Source organism: Emys orbicularis, chromosome 2 (assembly GCF_028017835.1).
Source record: "Emys orbicularis isolate rEmyOrb1 chromosome 2, rEmyOrb1.hap1, whole genome shotgun sequence".
NCBI classification, from domain to species: domain Eukaryota; kingdom Metazoa; phylum Chordata; order Testudines; family Emydidae; genus Emys; species Emys orbicularis.
The window spans coordinates 174,537,280-174,549,975 of record NC_088684.1 but is presented as its reverse complement, the minus strand read 5'-3'; the positions used below and the strand labels follow the sequence as shown (position 1 = coordinate 174,549,975).

Below are 12,696 nucleotides of genomic sequence, written 5' to 3'. Positions count from 1 at the left end.
GTAGGGCTGGAAGCTAGAGCAGGAGCAGGGTTGGAAACAAGGCTAGAGTGGGAGCAAGGCAGGAGCAGGCTAAGGCCTGTGGAGTGGGTCACCCCTATCAGGCAGGGGAGGGGTCCAAGTCATGAAGTGACATTAGGCAGACTGAGCTGCTGTTTTACCTGTGGGACGTATATACCTGCCTGGAGAGTCATCAGACCAGCTCCTGGCTTGTGGATTGGCTGGAGCCTAGCACAGCAATGACTCATTGCCTCACATATAGCAGCGTGTATGCTTGTACACTGAGGGCTAGATTCACAAAGGAACTTGGATATGATGATGACCAGCATTGTCATGCATAACTTTTAGGTGCCTAGAAAATCACCGGAGTTCAGTGCCTAGGCTCCCTGTACAATGAATGGGGAGAAAAGCAGTCACAAAAGCCAGGCGACTAAACAATGCTTCATCTAAAAAAGCCAATGGGAGATGCCAAGCTGACAGGTGTGTACTAAGTCCCACTCCTCTCAGAGACAGGCATCTAAGTCTGGGCTGAACAGAGGCATCTAACTCTGCTTGGATTCTCAGCTGCAAACCCCTTCTTGCAGTTAAGTGTAACACCGACAGACCCTGGTCGGTGGCAGGCGGGATCAAACCAGGGACCTCGGGAAGTTAAAGCATGAGCCTCTACTACATGAGCTAAAAGCCAACTGACTGTTAGCTAAGGCTGTAGAGCAGACTCATTTTATCTCTCTGCCTCTAAGTGGTCTCGGTGCCACTAGATGGGACAGACCACCACACCCAGAAGGTGTGTGGGTTACATAAGCACCTGTGCTGTTTTAGCAAGAAGCAGCTGGGGGGTGGATAAGGCGCAGGAGAATGACTAGGTCCCTCATAACTCTTTGCTCAGGGATCTGGGAGACACCCTGGTCAAATCCCTCTGCCACCTGAGGAAAAGAAGGAATTTGAGCTGAGAATCTACTACCTCTCAGTTGAATGTCCTAACCACAGAGTTAGGGATATTCTGATATGTGGCTCTCTCAGTCTCTCCTGGTGAAGCTGTTTCACTGTGGATAAATAACGAAGGAATCACTGGGCTAGAGAGAAAGAGAGCAAGCATGAGAATGACACTGTAGCCTGGTGATTAGAGTACTCATGTAGGAGAGCGAGGATCCAATCTCCTTGCTCTAACGACTTTGTTTTATTTATTATCCACAATGGAACAGCTTCAATAGGAGAGAGTGAGGGAGCATAGCCCAGTGCTTAGGGCACTCACCTAAGAAGTTGCAGGTCCCACTTCAAACCCCTTTTCCCCCTCAGGTGGAGGGGGGGCTTCCACATCTCACATGAGTATCCAAACCACTGGGCTAGAAGTTGGAGGGAGGTTGTCCTCCTCTGGCTGTTTTTATGTGAATTCAACTATAGGGACCTGTTCTGGTAGATGAGGTGTAAACACACTTACTGGATTGGGTTCTGCAGGTAAGTTTGGCGGAGGAATGCCCCTGTTCCCCTGGTTCGTGCATTGCTCTTGGGCTTTGGTGTCCAGAGCCCTGGTGTGGGGCTGCAGTTTGCATGCTTAGAGGCAGGAATGTAGGTGTCTAGGGAACTTTTGGAATCATTGGAACAATTTACCCAGGGTCATGCTGGATTCTCCATAACTGACAATTTTTAAATCAAGTTTGGATTTTTTTTAAAAAAAGACATGCTTTAGGAATTATTTTGGGGAAGTTCTATGGCCTGTGTTATACAGGAACTCAGACTAGATGATCATCATGGTCCCTTCTGGCCTTGGAATCTATGACAAAAAGCTTTTATGCAAAAATTCAGGGGCTGAAGCTGAGCAATTTTAGGTGCCTACAGAGCTGGGGGCAGCTAAGTGGGGGTTTTGTGAATCCTAGTGGGGCCTGATTCTAGGATTTAGGTGCCTAAAGTGGCAGCTAGGTGCTCAAGTCCTTTTGTGAATCTATCCCTGAGACTCTCCAACAGGTGTTCTGCCTCCCTGGGGGAGATTGTCTCCTGAACTGGCCTCCCAGTGCAGGGCTGTAGCTAAATCTCACTGGTTAGCCTGTAGAGAATGCCAGCACGGAGTTAAAAGAGCTGAGATACAGGGTGGGTGAGATAATATCTTTTACTGGACCAACTGCTGTTGGTGAGAGAGACAAATGATGGAAGTTGGTCCAATCAAAATTATTACCTCATCCAGCTTGTCTCTCTAGTATCCTAGGACCAACACAGCTACAACAAACTGCACTAAAAAAATGGTGAGAACAACTATTCCATCTTTCTAAGTTCTAAACCTGCCTTATTGTTCAGAAAGGACTGCATTTAACACTCAATATTTCTGCTCTTTAGCACAGCTTTTCAATAGCTCTTTGCTTGTTTTAAATCTCTGGTTGATGATGAATATTAGATGCTCAGTGATGCTTAGTGCAAGCAAAGTATAACAATACAATTTTTCTCAAAGAGAAAGAAAAGTCCATTATTTCTGGGCACTTGTTACTTCATATTCCTTTATTTAGTTTATTTATTTTCAAATGGCTGTATGTCTTCAGGCTACTCTGAGGCAAATACAACTCAGAGTCACACAAGTTTGCAGTACCAGACATGATCATAATGTAAATTAAAGGCAATAAACATCCATAGCCTACCTTGAAACTGTGTAAATTTGATGGTTCCCATTCTCTCTCCATTTCTGAATACAACTTGACCCTAAATAAAGCAAATAAATACCTTAAGTTTTATAAATATTTTATAATTCATTTTAAATCAAACTACAGTTCATTCCAGTTCACAGTTAAAACATCTAATATGGACATTTATTACTCAAAGATCAAACACAACTGGTATTCAAATAAATCAATAACTAGCCCTATATAGAACTTTTCATCCATAGATCTCAAAGTGTTTTACAAAGGAGGTCAGTATCATTATACCCATTTTACAGATTGGGAAACTGAGACACAGGGAAGTTAAGATCATCTAGCAAAGCACTGGCAGAGCTGGGAATTTTAAAACCAGGTCTCTTCATTCCCAGACTAGTGCTCTTAAGGAAGTTTTAGGGGCTTGAGGACCATGTGCTTGGAGTATTAAGTGTGCAATTCTGCTACCCTTACTCATCTTGGGCAATGACTTAATACATGATCATAGAATATCAGGGTTGGAAGGACCTCAGGAGGTCATCTAGTCCAACTCCTTGCTCAAAGCAGGACCAATCCTGAACTAAATCCCCAATGGCCCCCTCAAGGATTGAGCTCACAACCCTGTGTTTAGCAGGCCAATGCTCAAACCACTGAGCTATCCCTCCCCCCTCAGTTCTGCTAAGATCAGTGGAACTACTTCTATAGTAAGATATTACTTTAATGTGGGTCACTGTTGTAGAATTGGACCCTAACTGACAAAGGACCTGCACTAGGCACTTTGGCTGCCAGAGATACCTCCATAGAAGTTTACTTACTGTATTGATTTGGACTAGAGACTACTTAGCCCTTATGACAGCGCATAGTGGATGTGGGGGAGGGAGTAAGGACCTTCCCCTGCTCCGCCCACCTTGCCTTGCATAGCATGTATAGAGAAGTAATCTAACCCTTGTGATTGTCATTAAACACTGTGGGAGCCTAATTATCTTCTCATATCAGTGCAAATCAGCACTTAGTCCTTTGAAGTCTGGGGACTCCCGCCAATGTAAAACCAGTGTAAAAGAGAGGAGAATCAGTCTGTGTGTCTTTGAATGTAAGAGACACACAAATAAGCTGTTGTTCCATCAAATCCAGTAATCTGATTCTGGCAGTGGCCTATGTCAGATGCTTCAAAGAAAAATGAATATCCCCATAATACACCAGGATATTTGTGGAACTCTGTTTGTGAGGAATTCATTTCCAACATCCTGCAGTTGATTTGGTCATAACAAAATACGTGGAAAATTGAGGTTTCATATCCACTGTATCATTGTTTTTATCTAGGATTACAGTAAGTGTTATCGAATCTTATACAAGTATCTGGTATTTTAAAATATGCTATTAAATAATTTATCTCATGAACTTAGAGGCAACTAATTTCACAGGTTGACTATATGCTTCATAAACAAGTATCTCTTTTTATTAGTTTTAAATTTAATACCTTTCAGTTCTGCATCCCTTTGCTCTTGTTTTATGGAATAGAGCAAGAAGGAGCATCTGAACAGAGGCCTTATGACCTTCATTAGTTAGAGTTTATAAATCAAGACACTCCTTTCTCTTCTGTCCATGCTAAATTATTCCAGTCTTCATAGCCTCTTAACACTTGTAAATCCCGCCATGTTTCACTCCAGCTATCTTCACTTTCAGGTACAGATAGTCTCCTTAATGAGCTATTGGCCACCATTCCAGTATGTGATCAGGAAGGAGGCTCTGCAGCAACTGCACGTCCATCATTGTCTTTCCTTCTCTCCAGGGGCTAAGCACAGTCTCATTCAAGATCTGTTATGTATCCAGGTGTCGCCGTGCTGCCCTAAACACCTGGACTAAAATTTCTAAAGAGTTTTTCAGCCACATCATATATACAGTTCCTATGTGGATGAAATTCAGTCATCATAGTTACTACATTTCACACCAATGTGGATCTTAAAATAAAGATAGTTGAGATGGAGATGCAGAATGAAGTTAACAATTAACATATGCCTAGGGCTAGGAGGTACATTGGTTAAATCATTTGCCCTACACTGCTATAGATCTAGGTGCAAAACCTGACTTAAGTCACAAATAGAATGAGTTTGGTAGTTCAAGATCTAGAGGCTCTGGCAGGGTTGCTGTTGTTATTTATTTATCCTGTACCAAAAAGTGTGCCAGATGTCTCAGACCACAGAGAAGACGTGATCGCTGCCTGGAAGAGCTTAAAATCGAAAGTATCCTTACTCAAGTCCAGTAATACCTTACTGTGTGAATAGTCCAATTGACGTCAAGGGGACTATATGCAGACTAATCAACTTGAGTAAGGGTGTTAGAATTGGGCCCTAAATAGTCAAGCCAGATAAAGGATGTGGGAAGGGCACAGCCATACCAACAAAGGCATCATCAGTTCTGCCTGGCCTTTACACAACTACATGGAATAAGGGATGGAGCCATGAGCCTTACCTCCCTTTGTGAGGATAGACAGAACTGCAGACCCTGCACTCATGGAAGGGAAGCACAGTGATTGCTTCCTAACTACTCCTCCAGGCATGAAAGATGCTCTAACAGGGCTGGGGAGATGTGCAGGGCCAGCCTTAGGGGTGGGTGAGCAGGGCAGTTCCCTGGGGACTGTCTTCTGGGGGTGCCACACCACTCAGTCACTGGCTTTGGGTCTCTTCTTTGTTTTTGCTTGGCTGGCTGGGGAGTGCAGGGTGGGCATCAAAAATATTCTCTGCCCTGGGTCGCCAAAACAGGGAAACACCTAGGGTTGGCCCTGGAGATGTGTTTGGGGATGAGTATGCTGCACACCTTAAAAGGGAGTAGGGGCATATGTGCTCCTGCTGCAGATCAGAGAGTTCTGCAAAGTATTCTGTTTCTCTGTGGGAATATTGTAGCTTTGGATTGCCCTCAGAAGCACAGTGGAGCATTGAGGCACAATCAAGCCCAAGCTGTTTGAGGTTATGTTAGGTATATATCTTGCTAGTTCCAATGTATGCAGTGTTGTTGTAGCCATGTCAGCCTCAGGATATTAGAGACACAAGGTAGGTGAGGTAATATCTTTTATTGGACCCACTTCTTTTGGTGAGAGACAAGCTTATGAGCTTACAGAGAGCTCTGCTTTATGTCTGGGAAACCTACTCAGAGTGTCATAGCTAAATACAAGGTGGAACAGATTGTGTAGCATAAGTAAAAAGCAACAGAGGGTCCTGTGGCACCTTTAAGACTTTAAGACTAACAGAAGGTGCCACAGGACCCTCTGTTGCTTTTTACAGATTCAGACTAACACGGCTACCCCTCTGATACTTTAGCATAAGTAGTTAACACATATTTCAAGGGACCATTCAGGGTGTAGTGGCCTTTAACACCCCACCAGTCATAGAAGAGAAAGGAAGTGAGGGGGAGAGAAGAAAGCTTGGGGGGGTGGCATTGTTAGTGGGTTATAGAATGTTGTAATAAGCCATAAATCCAGTGTCTCTACCCAGTCCAGGATTGTTAGTGTCTAGTAAAATTGTGAATTTAAGCTCCCAGGCTTGTTTTTTGAAAGCGCTGTGCAGGTTTCCTTTGAGGATGAGCACTGATAGGTAAGGTATAGAGCCATAGGTGCCGACTCTGTGGGTGTTCCGGGGCTGGAATACCCACAGGGGAAAATGGTGGATGCTCAGCACCCACCGGCAGCCCCCCTATTAGCTCTCCCCCACCCTCTCAGCACCTCCCACCTGCTGGCAGGCCCTGCGTATTAGTGCCCCCCCTCCCTCCCAGCACCTGACGCCCGCTGCGAACAGCTGTTTTGCAGTGGGCAGGAGTTTGGGAGGGAGGGAGGGGGGAGGAGCGAGGATGCAGCGCACTGAGGAGGAGGCGAAACTGGGTGGGAAGAGGCGGGTCAAAGGTGGAGCGGGGGCAGGAAGAGGTGGGATGGGGCCAAGGGGGAAGGGGTAGAGTGTGGGCGGAGCCTGGGGCAGAGCCGGGGGTCGAGCACCCCAAGGCACTTTGGAAAGTTGGGGCCTGTGTATAGAGCGATCACTTTGTGATAGGGTGTTTTTGTCTTTTATCATTTTCCTGTGTGAGTTCATTTGAGAGCATAGTGATTGTCTAGTTTCACCCACATAGTTGCTATTGGGGCATTTAGTGCCCTGGATGAGGTACATCATGTGATTTGATAGGTATGTGTAGGACTCATGGATCCTGAAAGGTGTGTGGTGGGGGGTACTGATCATTGTAGCAGTGGAGATAGGTCTGCAGGTTTTGCATCTGTTGTTCCAGTAGGGTCTGATGCCACTTTGAGTTGGTGTGTCCTGGTCTGTGGGGAGCTTGCTTCTGATGCTGAGCTTGGCAAGGTTGGGGGCATAGGCCCCAACTCTCTGGGTGCTCTGGCCCAGGAGCACCCATGGGAAAAAATGGTGAGTGCTTAGCACCACCAGCAGCCCCCATTAGCGCCTCCCCATCTCCCCCCAGTGCCTCCTGCTTGCTGCGATCAGCTGTTCTGTGGCATGCAGGAGGTGCTGCGGGGGAAGAGGGAGGAGCGAGGGCTGGGCACGCTCAGGGAAGGGGGTGGGGCGGAGCAGGGACAGGAAGAGGAAGGGTGGGGGTGGGGCCTTGGGCAAAGGAGTGGAGGGTGGGGGGGGCATGGGGTGCTCCCCCCCCTGGCACATTAGAAACTCAGTACTTATGGTTGCGGGGAGGGTTGTTTGAAGGCCAGAAGTGGGGTTTCAGGAAAGATTTCTTTAAAGATGGGGTCCCCATCGAGTATGGGTTGTAGTTGTTAGATAATTTCTTATATGGGTTCCAGCGTGTGGTGGTAGATGAAACCAGACTCAGTACACTCTTGAATGAACTGATACCGAAAAATGATAAAAGACAAAAACATCCTATCACCTGTGTGTGAACACTTTTCACAAAGTGATCACTCTATATCTGACCAATCAGTCCTCATCCTCAAAGGAAACCTGAACAATACTTTCAAAAGACGAACCTGGGAACTTAAATTCATAACTTTGCTATACACTAAAACTCATGGACTGAACAGAGACACTAGATTTATGGCTTATTACAACAATCTATAACCCGCTAACCATCCTCTCCCCCCCTCCTCCAACTAACTCCCCCCCCTTTTCTCCTATGACTGGAGCAGTGTTAATGGGCCACTTCAGATTGAATGGTCCCTTGAAATGTGTATTAATTACTTATGCTAAACAATTTGTTCCACCTTACATTTAGCTGTGACACTCTGATTAGGTTTTCCAGACCTAAAGAAGAGCTCTGTGTAAGCTGAAAGCTTGTCTCTCACCAACAGAAGTTAGTCCAATAAAAGGTATAACCTTACGCACCTTGTTTTACCAGTTCCAAGATTGTCAAACCAAACATCCTTCTTCAGTCCCTTCCGTGGGTCCTGGTGCCTCCAATATGCCTGCTCCCACCCTCTGCTTGTGACCTAGCTTTCTCTTCAGTGACATACTTGTCACAAAATGCAGAAACCCCTCATATATCTTTTGTAAACAATTTCTATTGTTACTTCAACAGTTTTAAAAAAAAGTCTGTACTAAAAAAAAATCATCTCAGAATCCTGTTATTTCATCTGAATTTTCAGACTTTATTTATGCTAAGAAGAATTTTTAATCTTAGGAATTTCAGCTTGCTGTAATGAGCAGCATGGATGAAATTTCCCTTTGAGTGGCATGATATGTAGGAAGGGTGTCATACAAGTCTCCCTCAACTAACTGTTTTCAATAGAACTAAAATCTTCTGTGGATTAATCCAAATCCACATTAATTCTTATATCCCAATATTCGTATTGGGGGACACACATAACAGATGTACTTATCCAAAATCTTCCTGGTGACTGCATTTTTGAGGAGCCTGCTGAGCATCAGGTAATCTTCCTGAATCTGTCTGAATTAGCCTTTGCTTCAGTAAGTGTCTGGATAAGAGCATTTGAATGGTGACTATTTAGCATAAATACTCTTTTCTGAACAATCCATACCCCCTTTTGATGACCCCTTCTTGCCAATATAGCTGTGGAAGCATACCTGGAGCTGGCAGAAATCCATATTCTATTCATGGAAGAATGCAGAAATAAACCTCCACATTTATGGCTTATAAATTGTGTTTCAAACTGATATAGAAAAATGATGCTATCCTTCTGGTGTAATGCTAATGAAAATTCTAAAAAAACACAGTATCGTAGGAATTGCCATACCGTATTGCCCAAGGTTGATTCAGTCTAGTATCATCTGTGGACTCTGTCAGTGGCCAGCAGCATGTTTTACAGGAAGGCCCCTTAGTATGCAGTGTGGGATAACCTGCCCCCATGCATTCAGTCCCATCATAGTCTCTAACAGTCAGAGATTGGCTTAAACCCTGAAGCATGAGTTTAATATGACTTCCAACATCTTTGTTACCATTAATGATAACAACTATGGATATTTGGGGAGATACTGTGGCCTAGTGGATAGAGCATTGGTCTCGTATTCAGGAGATCTCTTCTTCTCTCTGCCACTGGCCTTTTGGGTACCCTTGGGCAAGTCTCTTCACCTCTCTATACTTCCATTTCCCCATCTGTAGAACGGGAATAAATTATACTGACCTCTTTTATCTAGTGATGGAAAGCACAATATGGTATTCTTACCATATTATCCATATACATATGCAATCCCTTGTTGAGTCTTGTTAAATTATTGCCCTCAATGACTTACTGTGGCAGTGAGTTCCACAGTTTAATTACGCATTGTGAGTAAAAAGTAGTTCCTTTTGTCAGTTTTACATTTGCCACCTCTTAATTTAATTGAATGCCCCCTTCTCACATGAGAGAGGGAGAACAAAGCTCATATTATTCACAGATAACAGTGATTTCTTGTGGTAGTTTTTTTTTTTAAATATTGTCATAAGCTCTGAGTTAATGCAGTTTTCCAAATTCTACAAAAAATAGTTTGCATATCTTTACTCATTAGTTTATTTTGGGGGGAATAGGGAGGTCATTGTCCCCCCAAACTGCAAGCCTTGGGAACGCACGTCCCTGTTGGCTTGACTGGAGCTGCCCCACAAATATAGAAGTCAAACTGTGCCCATGTCTTTACTAGTCTTTGTAATATCAGCAATATTTTGACAAATCCATAAAATGAGCACATTTACACTACTCATCTGCTGATTAAAGGAAAAGCCATCCTCACTTATATGCAGTGAAATTATCCACTGGTATGGATCAGCTCTGATTCATCTGAATATACATAAACTTGTAGATAAATTATGTATTAGGAAGAACAGCTGCACATTTTTAAAGCTTTTATTTTGAATTCTCCATTGTTAAGAATTGCTGAATTATTGTAATTTAAGCAATATACAAAGAAATTGCCAAATTTATTCAATGTATGTTTTCTCCAGTATTTTATCAGTGTAGCATGATGTTTATTATGTGTATATTCAAAATACAGTATTTCATCTGTAATAAGGCATGCTGGATAATGCAAAAATAATAATAATGAAATCAAATGTTATGAAATGGAAAACTTTTGCTGAATATTTTATCAGCTCTAATATCTGATTAAATTATTGTTCAAAACTCATGAGTTTAGTTCCAGAAACTTATTATACATAGATACATAAAGCAAAAAACTCCATCAGAGAAATGTCACCTTGCTACCCACCCTATAAGTAACCCCATCCACACAAATGTTAGGAAACAGGAAAATCAACAGTGGAAATGCTATAACCAACAACAGAAATGCTATTACTGTTCCAGGATTAAATGCTGACTACCCTGGTCTCAGGCAGGTTTACCATCTTCTTTCTTTCTTTCTTTCTTTCTTTCTTTCTTGAGGACATTCATTCACACATACATACATGCATACCTACATACTGAGTCATTAATATGTAATTTTACATATATTGTAACTTAAAGCAGTAACAGGAAACTATAGTAAGGTAGCTAGTGGGGAAAAATCTACTAACTCAAACTTTGGCTATTTTATCTAAACATGAGAAAGAATCCCACTTTTTGGTTTAACAAAAAAGTAATAATAAGTCTAAAAAATGTATTAGTACCTTTATTTCATAAACTGAGAGATGGAATTTATTAATAAGCTTATCAATGTTTAATGCCTATGATTTATGTGAGTAAAGTATTGATTTTTGTTGCTATTGTACAAGAGATGACATTTGTAGATGACGGATTACTTATAATGATTTAACATGTAGGTTCTTTGGCCCCAATCAACTCATTACTTTTTTGAGGTCAAGGTAGTAAATCTCAAGATTTATCAAGAGGATTGTCTTCCATATATTCCAGACTCATAAATTACTAACAATATTTTTCTGCGTCTAAGTGAATGGAATGTTTGAATAATGGATATGTCTAATGCATGCATTAGACCCTGAGCTTGCAATAGCATATGCCAGTGCAGACCCATACAAATGCAAAAAGACAACACTTGGGTTTAAGGCCCCTTTGCAAGATCTAGACTTTGTTCAATATATGTACCACCTATGACTAGTTATATCAACAAATGATACTCTGTAGAATCACAAGACAAATAACAAAATAAATGTAATATTTAGATACATTAGTAGCAGTCTTTGGTGGTTTGATATGTCATCAGTTGTACAGACAGATTTTTAAATAAAGTATTGCCATGCTCAGAACCAAGACTAATGCAGTTACCCAAGTTTTGAGTCCCAATAATTTGGCTTTGACTAAAGCATATGTTCTAGAAAGACATCCCATCTTTATTTAAAGACATCAAGACACTTAAGGTATGTCTTCACTGGAAGGTGTGATTTCCAGCTCAAGGGGAAATATTGTGTTAGCTCTGACTGAGCCAAAAATAGAAGAGTAGCTGCAGCAGTGCCAGTTGCTGCACTCTCAGCAAGTTTGCCGATGACACTAAACTAGGAGGCGTGGTAGATACACTAGAGGGTAGGGATCGGATACAGAGGGACCTAGACAAATTAGAGGATTGGGCCAAAAAAAACCTGATGAGGTTCAACAAGGACAAGTGCAGAGTCCTGCACTTAGGACGGAAGAATCCCATGCACTGCTACAGACTAGGGACCGAATGGCTAGGTAGCAGTTCTGCAGAAAAGGACCTAGGGGTTACAGTGGACGAGAAGCTGGATATGAGTCAACAGTGTGCCCTTGTTGCCAAGAAGGCTAACGGCATTTTGGGCTGTATAAGTAGGGGCATTGCCAGCAGATCGAGGGACGTGATCGTTCCCCTTTATTCGACATTGGTGAGGCCTCATCTGGAGTACTGTATCCAGTTTTGGGCCCCACACTACAAGAAGGATGTGGAAAAATTGGAAAGAGTCCAGCGGAGGGCAACAAAAATGATTAGGGATCTGGAGCGCATGACTTATGAGGAGAGGCTGAGGGAACTGGGATTATTTAGTCTCCAGAAGAGAAGAATGAGGGGGGATTTGATAGCAGCCTTCAACTACCTGAAGGGGGGGTTCCAAAGAGGATGGAGCTCGGCTGTTCTCAGTGGTGGCAGATGACAGAACAAGGAGCAATGGTCTCAAGTTGCAGTGGGGGAGGTCTAGGTTGGATATTAGGAAACACTATTTCACTAGGAGGGTGGTGAAGCACTGGAATGCATTACCTAGGGAGGTGGTGGAGTCTCCTTCCTTGGAGGTTTTTAAGGCCCGGCTTGACAAAGCCCTGGCTGGGATGATTTAGTTGGGAATTGGTCCTGCTTTGAGCAGGGGGTTGGACTAGATGACCTCCTGAGGTCCCTTCCAACCCTGATATTCTATGATTCTATGACCTGAGTACAATCCTGCCTGGGACATTAGGTACATACTGGGGCAGCTGTCCACTCATGCTGCAAGCCTATAGGAATAGCTATACAGGTGTAAGGCACCTTTATACTAACATAACTGTGTCCACACTAGGGGGAAGTACTATTTTAAAATATTCCAGTATAATTAAAGTGGTACAATTTTTTGTGTATAGACTAAACCTCACTTTAAGGCAGGTTTTCCAATCCCCAAATCATTTTTGTGGCTCTTCTCTGAACCTTCTCCAACTCTTCAATATCCTCTTTGAAGTATGAGCACCAGACCTGGATATGGTACTCTAGTAGTGGTCTCA

At 43.0% G+C, this 12,696-nt stretch overlaps 1 protein-coding gene across 1 annotated transcript in view; it reads right to left on the bottom strand.

The window, feature by feature from the left end:
- Positions 1 to 12,696, bottom strand: part of GABBR2 (gamma-aminobutyric acid type B receptor subunit 2) — an 878,387-nt gene that overhangs the window by 347,908 nt on the left and 517,783 nt on the right. The window contains exon 8 of the mRNA XM_065399110.1: positions 2,622 to 2,682. Within this exon, the coding sequence (XP_065255182.1) occupies positions 2,622 to 2,682 (61 nt within the window). The remainder of the gene's footprint in view (positions 1 to 2,621; positions 2,683 to 12,696) is intronic.